Genomic DNA, 13,855 nt, shown 5'->3' on the forward strand with positions numbered 1-13,855 from the left:
ACAATCTGTGTGAGTCTGTATTTTTATAAAGTTTTACTCCAAACATTACTAAGTACTACCTTTGTGTTATGATCTTACGCCCTACCTTAAAAATGCGCTGTCTTACGTAGGACACAGCACAGAAATAAGATTCATTTGCACTTAAAAGACTGAAAACATTAAAATCTGGTTCAGTATTAAAAATTTTAATCTACCTGATCTTTAACAGGTTTCATAAACCATCCTGGCGATAAAAAGGAAAACTGACAAAACAACTGAAAAGAAAAAGGCTGCTTCCTACACCATGATTTCAATGGTACTACTCTAAATGCTCTCCTTACGAGATCTCAGTTTCTACTTCCCATACTACCTATAGGGTCATCACCATTAATGTCACCTTGTTTTTATGGGCACACAAATACCCAGTAAAACATACCTTGTGTTTCACCGCTCTGACAGCCCAAGGAGCCGAAGTATCAGTGTGAGACAAATAAAGCCAGGGCTCAGTTGAAAATTAACACAAATGCACAACATCAAAGATTAGGGACGCAACACTGAAGACACGCAATTAAGCATAAAGAAATGCAAAATGTAAACACTAAAAGTAATATATATATTTACAATAGATGCATATTTCTCCATATTTTTCTGTAATAAAAAACAGCGCAGGAAAGAAAACCTAATAAAAGTGCTTGTTCCAGTAATGGAGGAGTATGATGATTAGAACAGAAACCTTCACAGAACTATCAGGCAACCAAATTCACACTGGATTAAGGGGTACCATCTGACTTCCTTAATTGAAAATAGCTTTACTACACTTACCCAAGATAACGCCTACATTCAGCTACCAGAAAAAAGAATTCACTTCATACTGCTTTCCAGGGGAAGAAAGGGATTAGAAAGCCTTAAATCCAGCATCCAAATTAAATGGAAAAATTATCCATTTAATCTGAAATGATAGTGTAGAGCAACAGCACATGGACCTGTCAGGCTTATACACTTGGTCTGCTACATGTCTAGTTTTTATTTTTTACATAAAGAGTATTTTATGCCATTATATTTCCTATTAAAAATCAATACACATTAAGCAACTCAAGCACTAACAGCTCTGTTTCCCCACCAGCCCAACATTTTCTGTATTTAAAAAGTCTTATATATATTAAAGTCTAATAGAGAGAAATTACATTCAGCAGGAACATTCAGAAGTTATTCTTGTCCTGTCTTCTAAGCTGTCACAAGGAACAGTTTTCCAGTAACTTACAAACCTACTCAGTTTCTACCACTTTGTTTATTCTAGCTTTGTAAATAATTCAGCCTACCATTAGCATAAAGCTTTTTTTTAAGAAAAAAAAGTTGTATTTTGCTATATTCAAGCAAACAATGCAATTGTTACATTTGCTACTTATTTATAATTACCTCCACAGGAGGTATATAAAAGATGAAGTAGTCACTAAAAGCGAGGTCACCATTCTTGCCAAATAACCACCTGTGATGAAACCAGATGGAGTTCAACACATCACAATAACAGGTCATCTTCTACAAACAAAGCTCAAGGTTCCATAATTCATTAAACAGTTGAAGTGTATTTTAGCAAGTACAACAAACATTTGGATTTTTTTCCCCCAGTTCCCTAAAACCATTCCATCAACACACACACACAAAAAAAAGGCTGTTTTTCCTTTGTTACCTGCTAGAGTAACTTCACATTATCTTTGGCCATCATTGAACTAAATACTTATTTAAATTGTTTCCATAATCACAGAATGGTTTGGGTTGGAAGACACCTTCAAAATCATCTAATTCCACCCCCCCCCGCCATGAGAACAAGGTATTTTTTAATAGAATTACAAACAGAAACTGTTGTTTTATTTTTCTTTTGCCTTAAAAAAAAAAAAAAGGGGCAACTTCACAAGATGGTAAGAACAAAGCAACCCAATAATCTCAATCAATCCACTCTTATACAAACCAAAGAGTTAATCCCCCAGCACTTTTCAAGAAAACTGTATTCCACCTAATTATACAGAAGAGATGAAAAGAAATTCAGTCAACTACAGGAAGAAAGTTTCAAGTTAAATTGAAACTCGGTTGAGACAACCACCAAGCTTCTACTGACTACTTGATGCCAAAAGACTCTTTCGGACACATCGCCACAGACAGAGCCCTTGAAATGAAATCCTGAGTTTTGAGTGAGTCCAACAAGCTGATTCCAGATTTACATTTTCAACTGCATAACAGTAAAAACAAGAAAAGGACAAATGCCTACAAATTTCACTAGGATTCTTTCTATCTACTGATTCTATATTCCTGTTCTTATAAAACCTGTTTATTTCAAGCCAACAGCTGTACCAGTACCACTAAAACACACTCAGCCTGACAGCTCTATTAAGCTGAAGGAACAATTTATACAGGTTAAATATAAACAAAATTCAAGTGTTGCGTCTCAACGTTACAAAGGCATTGATTAAGTCAAACTACTAAATCAACCTGTGTGTGCTTAAGACTCTTTAGATAAGAGTAACCTTGAGCCATGGTTTTCAGATATTTCATGAATAATCTTGACTAGTTTTCCCATGGTATCCCTATGCAGAAAAACTTGATTATACCACCTTGAATTGCATAATAAACCTTAACATATATTGTTTATTCCCCAGGAATTTGGTCTTTTATCTGCTCCAGGATCAATGCTATTAAAGAGCCTTTTAATTAGGAAAGAACTGTTGGCAAAACTGTCAAGGTAAACAAAGTTTCAAGTAATAGGCCAAATAAGACAAAAAAAGCATCTGGGATACTTTGGAAAATTAAACTCATTTGAATACATAATACAGCTAAGTACTGGGTCAAATATCTAGGACAAGTAAAATCATCACAATCCACCTTAGAAAGTGATCCTGAAAAGAGCCAGAGGAGGTACAGAAAAAATCAGCTGAGCCACACTTCTAACAGGGTATCACAGCAAACAATCCTTTTGGGTTTTAAAAATACTTGGTATGATTAAAGGGAAGCAATGTTTATAGTCAGCAGGGATCTTACCATGAAAATACTATACGCAAGGATGGGGTCCACTTTTTCAAACTCAAAGAGGGATCACACAACTACTCTTAGAATTTTAACAGTTTAAAAACATGTTTTATCAAAATAGATCTGGGTTCAAGTCTGTTAATACTATCAGTTTCTAAGAATCCATACAGAGAAGTACGGCCGCTAGTAAAGAACTACTCTAGGAGACACCTATAGAAGACCAGATAGTTACAGCTTCAGCTGAACTCAGAGCAGGTGTTGTTAGTACATCAAACCACAGCAGCAACTGGTAAAACGTGTCTTTCCCACTTCAAGACAAAATTATAGTAGGCAAACAGAGATGTATCAAACACTGTAAGAAATACCTCTGCAACCAAAATGTGTCCACCTAGTGCTGCAACTCTCAGGAAATTTTACAGCTTGTGTTACACAGGTGATCAGAGTATGGTAACCAGTATCCAATATCAAAACACATTAAGTTTATCTGCATTGTAAGAAACCACTGTGAAACTACAATAGATCCAGTGCAGTAAGAGAACTTTATGTTTTAAAGGCAAATCAGAAAATTAACCTAACATGACAAGGGATTTAACAGCTCTGGAGAGCAGATCATTCAAAAGGCTCTAACTTACTGAATTAACCAAGTCAAATTTAAGATGCTTCCAACCTACGCCAGCCAGTAAGTCAGAGATCAGATTTATCTTACTGTCAGAATCTTAGTAAGTAAATTCTGCCTGCAGGTAGTCTTAATCTTTGCTTAAGTGCCACTAACACATCTCTCAGTTAAAAGGGAACAAGAGAACAATCAGTAGTAAGAGAAGGTCTGAAGTTGCAAGCACGCACATGTATTTCAAATGTGCTTAGAAAAACCCACAAAAGTCTACATAATGAAAAATGCATATGCATACACATTCAGCCAACTACTCTCGAATGCGAAAATAAGTGTTAACGTCCATCTTCAAGAAGCACTGAAAACAGTAAGCTAAATACTAGAAGCTCCACTGATTTTCTGCCACAGATGCATTTTTAGAGAATTCCAGAACCTGACCATTTTCCCCTATGCTGGTGGCACACCTTTAAGCATACTTGATTCATAAATAAGGCTGAGTCTACATAAATTGGTCACCTATCAAACAACAGTAGCTAATGCCACTGAAACTTTTCCATAACATTTCCAGTTTAGTAGAGGACAATGCACAAGAAGTAAGTCCCTGGAAACAAAACAGCTTCATGATAGAATGGAGAACATGCAGGGGGAGGGGAACTGTGCTTTTAGTTCAGCTGCACAGCTTCTGAAGAGACTAAATCTAAACTAAACAAAACTCAGCTGTGAACTCAGCAGTAAATTACTGTCACAATTTTTCCAAAAGGAGACCTGAAAATGATCAAGGATGGTTAATTACACACACTACTTTACCCAAGAACCAAAACAGCTCCAGCATTTAGAAAGCAGAAATCCAAGACTGAGAAGTATGGTACATACAAGATATAATGCAAGCCTCTGTCACCATACTTTTTCCAACTCCAGTTCTTCCCAAAAGTCTAATAGACAAATAATGTTTTTACCAAAAAAAAAAAAAAAAAGTTGGTAAGTAAAACACAAAATCCAAGAACTTTTGCAGTCACCAACATATCATGCAGAGATTTAAGACATGGAAAGTCGTATATCACATAAAGTAAAAAAAAACCCTAGGTTTTCAAACACGTTTATGGTAACCAACAGTCATTTTGTAACACGTGCCAGTGAGCAGTCTAACTACATTAAAAATATTCCTTTACTTAACTCCTTCCCCTAAATCTATGGAATACTCTTACGCAGGGAGTATTGGCTGATGAAATTATATGCATATTTAAATGACCCTAAGCCACTACCAACATCATCTCACTTTTACCCTGCTCCTGACTTTACAGTACTTGAGGCTAAACTTCTGAAGAGCTTTTGGTTAGCTTAAGGATAATGTGTCTTCCTCAATATTAGGCTTTACGGTCATATTTAAGAGTGTATCAGTCAAACAATCCATCCCATAAGTAACATAATCCACTCCACAGTAGCTAAACATATAATGATGTATTTTTTCCATTACCTGTCTCTGAAATATAAACAACAGGATTCTGCTTTAGAACTTTATCAGGTTTTGAAGTAGCTGCTTTTTTCTCAGATTCCTTCTTGGATTTTTTCACTGACTGCACCTCCTCTTCTGAATCTGTATTTTGAACACAACATAAATTTAGATTTCTGCTACATACATACAAGCTTTAAGTAACAGATCACATAGCATCAGTTAACACATGTTCACATATAATCAATTGAACAAGAAAAAGATATCATATGGAAGGTCAGAGCACAGCTTTACTCTTCTCCATCAGCTAATAGCCTAGCCACCATTCAGTCCAGCACACAGATGACTAAATGAAAATTTGGTCAGAACTCAGTCTAGAAACTGGGTTTTGTTTACATAAGAAGAAATGTTTAGTTACTTATTCCAAGAATTGCTATGCTCATATAAAAACCTTTCTGAAAAGGAATGTGACTCTTAGAGTACCACAGCAGATTACTAAACAAGAAATACACACTCAGTAAGTAAAAAAAAACAACAATCCACCCCACCCAAAACCCACCCAATCCAAACAACATACACACCACAACAAACTTTCAACTTAGATTCACAAGACTGATTAAATGTTTATAGTATCATATATTATGCTGGTGTACACTACGGGACCTATTCCAAAAGACAACAAGCTAACAACAGGGTAAAAAGACACCACTAAGGTTGTACTCCGATTCAGCAGAATACTGGTAGACTTGCCACTCACCTCACCAACCATTCTCTATATCCCACAAGTTGTTAAGATGACAAACTTACAGCACTGTGGATTATATATCCCAGCAGCCAAATGAGTAAACAGGACAAACTGAAGAAGTCGGGACAATTAACAAGCATAAGAGAGGGCTACTCTTCAAGGCCTACCTTTATCCATGATAAACACTACATATTAATAATTATAATATCTATTAAAGGCAGCTATGGTCAATTGACTTGAGTCGATTGAGTCCCATCTCATCGTCTCACATCCATCTCCCCAAAAAGCACACATGCCTCTCTCTCGTCAAGAACTTAGAACCCCATTTTTCTCTTCCCCTACTAATAATGACCTAGAATTTGCAAGATCTCCAGACAGTATCAGCACTTTACAAATAGCTGTTAAGTTATATATTACTTTTGTACTCCAACATTTAATGCAGAAATAGTTCTACTGCCATTCCTCATGCTAAAGAGGAACTTTTTATAGAACAGTTTATCTGAAGATTATAGCACATTTCTATATATAATAGCATTACTTTTACAGATGTTTCTGATCAATTTAAATATAAAACTATGGAATGAACATTTACTAGACTTTTTTAATAGACAAGAAATACAAGTTTGCCTTTCAGAACAATCTCCTTGTTCACACAGGCACAGAAATGTGAAATTGTAGTATATGATCAGCCTCCTGTACCCAGCATGGGATGTTCTTTATCCCTAAAAGAACAGGAAACCAAAAACTCTGCACAATTTATATGCATTTTCGTAACAAAAAAAGTTAGCAGTTTTGATTGAAGTCACTATCTGAATGGGTTTTGGTGGGTTTCTTTTTTGGTTTGGGATTTTGGGTTAACAGATGTTTTCTTAAAAGTTACTTTGCAATGTATATTTCATGCATGGCACACACTTCACTTTTACTATTATCAAACATATTTTGCTGTGCAGCAGTAATTCCTGTGAAAAATGTTTTTAACTCCATTTACTAAAAAAAAACCAAAACAAAACAAAAAACCCACACACAAAAAAACCCCACCAAACTAATCACAGCTTTCTTTCAGATGTACCATTTACCTAAATCAACCTTGCATGCTGGTGCAAAAGATGCAAAGGAGCATTCAGAAACAACCATGAACACTACCTGAATCGTAGATTATTCTCTTTTTCTTTTTTGGCCGCTTTTGTTTGGAATCATCCTCTTCAAAGGGTGAATTATTCACCTAAGAGTAACAGTCCATCAGTTCAACTAGTAAACAGGTCCTTCCAGCTTTTACTCAGTTACACATTCAAATTTATGAGTTTCAAACAAGTTCTAAGAGAAATTATTTATTTGCCAATATTCCACTTATGAACAGTCTTGCTTAGCCCATGGGCGGGAGAGGGAAAGGTGCAGGGCAGAGCAAATAAGAAACTGCAGCAGTGAAACTAAACATGCTCCAAGCAAATAGATGATTATGTTGAAAATAAATATCAAAGTTTAATACAAATTAAAGGAAATAGATTTTCAAGCACTTCCAACTTTTTATTTGTAAAAAGATAATGCACAGTCCCACCAGAAATAGAGATCATACAGATCAACAAGCTGCTTGTATGGAATTCAGCTTTCACTTTTGGTTCTATTCTGTTTATGGTTTTGCTGTAACCACCAACATTCAACATAATTTTGGAGTAGAATACAGCCCATTGAAAAACAAAAAAAGCACCCACCACAGTTAATGCTAGCCTGATTTCTTATTCGGCATCCTGTTTGCCTGCACCTTGTCAGCTCACCCATTAAGCACTGCAGCTACCAAGAGATTACAAACTACCAAGAGATTGCACCAGTGGTCAGAGTTGACAAACAGGCTCTATCTAGCATCAACTACTACTAAACTGTCTCAAGGAAACTTTTTTTTTTCTTTTTTAAAGAAACAGATTTACAAGTTTTGGATATTAAAAATAAAAATAAAAATCACAAGCTGCACAGATAGGAAGTTCCTTGGGGCTACCAAACTGCTTGTTTTGTAGTCATGCACAGCTGTAAATGCTTCTAAAAATATAATTCTAGATAAGCATAACCACACATTTTATAATCTACACTCAATTCTGAAACCTTTGATATAACTGCAGAATTGCAAAGTAGAAATAAAAGATCACATGACATAACTGCTGTGTCTTTCAGCTGCACTGAATGGTCCTTTATTTTCACATTGAAACAAGTGAAATTACACAGCCAATTTTTAAGTAAAATCTTACTTCATGACTGTGACGCTTCACATTAAATCTCCATCCCACAGAAATCCTTCCATTCTGCAGGTGATTTTAAAGTCCTTTTTTCCACCCCTTTCTTTTTTATACAGTTTAGATAATTGTGTGAGGCAGTGACATCTCAAGCTAGCCCATGTCACCCAACGCTCTGTCCAGCCTGGCCTTGAACACTGCCACGGATGGAGCATTTACCACTTCTTTAGGCATTCATTCTGGTGCCTCACCATTCTCATAGTAAAGAGCTTCTTCCTTATATCTAACCTGAACTTGCCCTGTTTAAGTTTAAACCCACTACCCTTTGTCCTGTTGCTACAGTCCCTGATGAAGAATCCCTCTCTGGCATCCCTGTAGGCCCCCTTCAGGTACTGAACGGCTGCTATGAGGTCTTTCCGATACACCTACATCTTCTATGCATAAGCCTCAACCTTAATTAAAAATTAGATAAGCTGAGCTACTCAGAGAACTTTCGACTACAGCTAAAACAACTTCAAATAGATCAGATTATTCCTACTTTAGCACCTAAGCCTAAGAATTTTTACCTACCTCTCCCATGCCCTACAACCCAAATGTTTTTTTTAAATTAGCAATTTTCTTCACCACCTACAGTTTTGCTGCAAGAAGTTAATATTAAGTGGTAGCTTCCTCCCATGCCTATGAGAACAACTGACATACAGCACTTTTTTCAGTATGTAAGAACTATGACTTTAAAAATGCTGGATACACAAACAATCCTATATCCAAGAAACCGAGCACTTCACAGGTAAGAAAAGCAAAACTAACCTTGGTCTCCTTTTCCCTTTTCTTCCCCCATGAGGGTCCTTCACCATTTTTAATGTTTGCACTCTTTTTCACTGTCTCACATTCCTGTCGCCTTCCAGGAGTTACAACATCGAAGAATTTCCGGATATCCTAGGTAAAGGGAAAATTCATTTATAAATGTTTTAAATACGGACAGCTCTCAGAAGTTTCATACTACAGAACAGCAAAGCACTTCAGTTACTTTGTCAGCAACTCCATTAATATTTGATGATCTTGAAATTTTGTTCCCAATTAAGCAAACAAAGCCCAGCTAGTTAAACATAGCTGCTCAGACACCAACTATTTTTCTCTTGTCTTTGAATCATGCAAAAAAGAGTTAATTTCTCCCTTAGCTGGACATCTTCACCGATACACGCTTCCACTAGCAGTGGAAACAAACTTCCACTAGCAGTGAAATAGTGACATATGACAAGATACAGTTAGAATTCTTTTTTTCATAACTAATCACCACCAGCCTAGCCCAAAGCATTTCTATAGTCAACACCATCAACTCAGGAATGAGGTAGTGTCCAATTGAGAGATACAGAAAAGTATCAAGAGCTAGGAACAGCCAAGCAGTGGGACATACCACATCCTCCACCTTCTCACAAGTTTAGGACAATAACTGAGTAAACTCAATTTCAATCATTAAAAACCATAGCCAGCAAGAAACAGATTAAAATCTGAACAAAGAACTTCATACAAAGAGCTCAAAAAAGCCTATTTGTAACCTTATTTCATTATCTGACCACAGTATAACCACAAGAAACTTCTTTTAAGCTATACAGATCAGCAGCTGAAGCTTCAATTTTAAAAAAGTACTATACACACAAAGCCAAATCAGACTTCCATTGAAAATACTAATATTTCAGCTTTATTAAAACTAAAACTGAGAAAAGGCATACCTGGTTGTTATCACTAACTTCAGGGATAGCAGCCATTTTAGAGGAAGAAAATGCATCCTATGGCCTAAATATATAGCAGGTAAAGGATGTGGATTAGGACTATATTCTATCCAGCTGATAGCTATTTGCCATCATTGAGTTCATCTGGGTAGTCTGTTTATTCTTACAGGGAACTACAAGCAAAGCAGTAAACTCTTAAGAAAACTCCATAAAAGTCTGACCAGGCATGTTTCAGGCTGCTTTTCAAGATCTCCCTGGTGGTTTGGATTATCAGAGCCTATAGGGCTTAAAAACAATGCAATACATAATTTGAAAGCATACACAAAATACAGGACATGTAAAGGTTTATTTAGTGTATTTAGCTTAAAACAATTTTGCAGAACCAAAAACGTTGTTTCCTGTAAAAATTTAGACTCCTTGTGGTTTACCTGCACATAATAATATGGATTCAGCAAAAAACACAATGGTAGACTGGGAAGCATTCTTTCTCAATGAGACTTCATACATTTCCATCCATGGAATTTATACCTTGAGGTATAAATTTTCAACACTCTGCTATTTTACATGTACTCCTACAATATAAATGCAGTACTATATAAGCTCTGAAGTTTTGACTGCTAATACCTATAGCTAACAGGTCTATACCTACAGTTAAAAAGTCTAAATATAGATTTGTGGACTCGATAACTCAATCATTATTACTGACTTCTTTTTAGGCTTAAGGTAACATAGGCAACATAAAAATTTATTCAAAGTCTTATTAGATCTTTTATGTAGTAAAATAGTTTAAATACTTACTCCAACACTGCAAAATAAAGTTACTTTTAAGTCTTCATTTCTTTTATAGTTTGTACTTTTTGGCTTAAAATATTTGGAGACTAAATTTTAGATCAATAGTAATACTATTCATTTTAGTATTTTAACTAAAAACAGCTAGTAAGTGAGCTGCTCTGCAAACACTATGTGCAATAATATTAAATTACTTTTTTAATAGACTTACACAAGAAAATACCATCATATCCTGGTTTCTAAAATGCAGACTTAAGAAAGAAAAATATATTAAATAGACCTGCCTGCCCCAGCTTCTTCCACTATTTTCATACCACAGCTCCTGAACTGCTAAGGCCTAAATTATAACATGTAAATTATTTTCTTCTTCATCAGTTCTCATAAGTGATCAAGTTAGCTCTTCGTAAGTACCTTTAATTCACAAAATGCCACAGAGCAACAATAAAGTTATCTTTCAGTAAAGCTTTTATCCAAGAATCATGAGAAACAGAATTTTCATGCCCTTTACTAAGAGATGCCAGATAAATCCTTAGTTCATTGCAGAATTTATTTATAAACTACTACATAGGCTTAGATCTCAGAGAGGATCACTTGTGTCCATTCTGGGTTTATCTATTTAACATACTTTGACTGATCATCTTATTGGTATATAATGCTATACATATACAAGTTCACCAGGTGGAAAAACTGTGTATGCTTAGCTTTCAACCATTCCAATAAGGTGTGTGCCAATGCAACTAACAAGTTTCCTTCTAGAACTTTCCCCCAAAACCTACAAAAGTCATCAGTCTTGTGTATCCTGGAAATACACTAACCAGCATAGCTATCCCAGCTGGTCCCCTTGCCCAGAAGGCTAAAATTAGAGGCAAGGCTCTATTACTGTGGTCTCACCCATGGGTGCTTCAGCAGCAGCACCACTAGGACATGTAACTTTGAGCAGTTCTACCCAAGGAAGAGGTGGAACTAAGTAAGAATTTCTGACCATTCTCACTAAATTAGGGAGGTAATTGATGCATAGCATCTGAACAGCCTAAAAGCTGTGTTCAGGTGTACATGCACAGGCTAAAATGCTGTGCCCTGGTTCCTGCTGAACTATCTTAGTAATTGTATGATCCCAGCAGTGGCTGTGCTGTCCAGTTCTTGCCAGTTTTGACTACCGCTTTAAATCCTCCACCTTACGCAATAATAGGAGACCACAGCAATTCATCATGCCAAGTTGCAGGTTTACCCTTGAAAGACTTGTGTCTGTCTTACTGAAAATAACATGGATAGAAACTGAAACTCCGTTGTCAGGTAGCACAAAGACTGATTATTCAAAGAGTTTATCAGGGTGACTTTTAAGACCTTAGTAAATACCCAGCTCAAAAAAGTCAGTTATAAAAGCCATAAATATTCCATGCTGGGTTTTTTCCTGCATTTCAAAAGGCCCCTACACCAATAATCAACTACTTTGATGTTAGAACCACCTCAACCTAACAGTAATAGGCAGTGTTTCAGAAGGGTGGTGTTCAGTAAGGTAGAATACTTTCCAAAATAACATCATATAATTCAGTTTGCATGTCAAAATACAATGTGAGATAGAAACTTGAATTTCACCCATCTAGCTCAGTGACTGCAACAGAAAATAATGCAACTTATTTAGGTATTCTTAAGTGTGTCCACGAGAGCCTTGCATTAAAAGAACAGTATTTATTTACAGATGCTTATCTGAGTGTAAGTTTTGTGCAAACATCAGCTCTGTCATGTGGTGTGTCCAGAAAACCTGCACTAACTGAAATCAAATTTATAGTTTCACTTCAGTAACACTTGCTTGGATAACTACACTTAACATTCACTAATGGTGGTTCTGCAGCACAGGTATTACACAGTATTTTTTGAGCAGTACCACAGTTCTAAGTACACAGCAGCTGATGCTACAGCTCCAGCCATATGAGTGAGTGTCTCCCTCAGCTAAGGGCTACTCAAGTAGCCCCCACTCCTAGTCCTCCATTCCCTCAGTATAGCATTCTGCCTGGGAACTGGGTCAGGTCACTAATCTGGGTAAAGAAATAAATCCCTTCTAACACAGATCAGTTCATTGTGTAACTCCACACACATCAGTTCAGCACAGCTGAGAAGATGCTGCAGAACCAACCCAACCCAGGCTACTTATGTTTGGCACTACATGAAAACCTTACATGGTTACTATCACTGTATTTCTGCTTCTATCTCCGCAGCTGCACCAGTGATGGTTTTACAGGCTTTCCTCTTTAACACTGAAAAGGGAATGGGCTGAAGAAACCCATCCTCTCCACAAAACGATAGTTGTCTTCCTCACTTCTAAGAAAGTGCCAGACATCGTGAGACGTGACATTCAGAACACTACATAGAGGGAGAAATCCTTCTTCCCGGGAAGGTGGGAAAGGAGGAAGCAAGTCTTTCAGTAAGGTCAGTTTTCTAAAAAGGTGATGGCAGGAGAGGCAAACTTGTCCTTGTGCATAAATTTAATGTCATCAGCCACCCCTAACAAACCATGAACACATCACAGCTTAATAGTCTTGTGATTCTTGGAGCTGGCAGACTTCTGTCAATACTGTGAAACACTCAAGAGTTTATTGCCCACCATTGCTGAGCATCAAGTGTAAGATCTAAACAAAGTTAAATACTGTAGAGTCCAAAATCGAACTTCACTGGCTTCGAACAGCATTTGTAATTAAGGCAGTAGACACCTGCACAGAAACTCCACCTCAGTAGAAGAAAACTTGTCTGAGTCAGAAATTAACAGGGGATACCATCTTACGATGGCTGAATAAGTGAACAGTACTGCGGAAAGCACATGAACACGTGTACATTTACAAATTCTTTCATCCTACTGAGGGTTGCATCCTTCATTACTTATTTATAAGTCTTTACTTCTAGACTTTTACATCCGTTTTTCCCCACTTGAACTGCTTTTTGCCAATACTGCACACTGTCCAATTCGGCAGCAGAAACGCCTTCGTGTATGCCGTTACTGAAATTAAAGGAAGAGTTAGAACTTGAGCAGACTGCCTTCAGCGAGAGGTTGGCGTGGCCACCTTTCCCCCCGAGCGCGCCCATAGTCCGCGCCTGATTCACCCCCCGGTTTCGGGAGGGAAACTGTAGGGGCGCAGCCGCTTCCCCCTCGGGACAAGGGCACAAACGGGCGCATTTCCTCGGTCAGGAGGTTGTTTCCTAGCACGCGCAGAGGGCGAGCGCGGCAGGGCGGGAGGGGGGCCTCTCCCGTGCAGCCTCACAACCGCTCGGCCATAGCCACAGCGGCCTGTGACGGCCTGGAACACAGGCTCGGATCAG

At 37.3% G+C, this 13,855-nt stretch overlaps 1 protein-coding gene across 3 annotated transcripts in view; it reads right to left on the bottom strand.

Moving 5' to 3' along the window:
- Positions 1–13,855, bottom strand: part of RFC1 (replication factor C subunit 1) — a 37,669-nt gene that overhangs the window by 23,449 nt on the left and 365 nt on the right. Inside the window, exons 1-4 of one of the 3 annotated variants that reach the window (XM_061379684.1) lie at positions 11,359–11,379; positions 8,832–8,960; positions 6,946–7,024; positions 5,082–5,201 (exon numbers count right to left, since the gene is read on the bottom strand). In XM_061379684.1, the coding sequence (XP_061235668.1) occupies positions 5,082–5,201; positions 6,946–7,024; positions 8,832–8,960; positions 11,359–11,364 (334 nt within the window). In that variant the 5' untranslated portion in view covers positions 11,365–11,379. Of the gene's footprint in view, positions 1–5,081; positions 5,202–6,945; positions 7,025–8,831; positions 8,961–9,754; positions 9,882–11,358; positions 11,380–13,855 lie in introns of those variants that run through there. The other 2 variants (XM_061379683.1, XM_061379685.1) reach the window with 2 other exon arrangements.

Source organism: Neopsephotus bourkii, unplaced genomic scaffold, assembly GCF_033783945.1.
Source record: "Neopsephotus bourkii isolate Nb327-2 ecotype Australia unplaced genomic scaffold, CSIRO-AGI_Nbou_v1 NB_1780, whole genome shotgun sequence".
Taxonomy (NCBI): Eukaryota; Metazoa; Chordata; class Aves; order Psittaciformes; family Psittacidae; genus Neopsephotus; species Neopsephotus bourkii.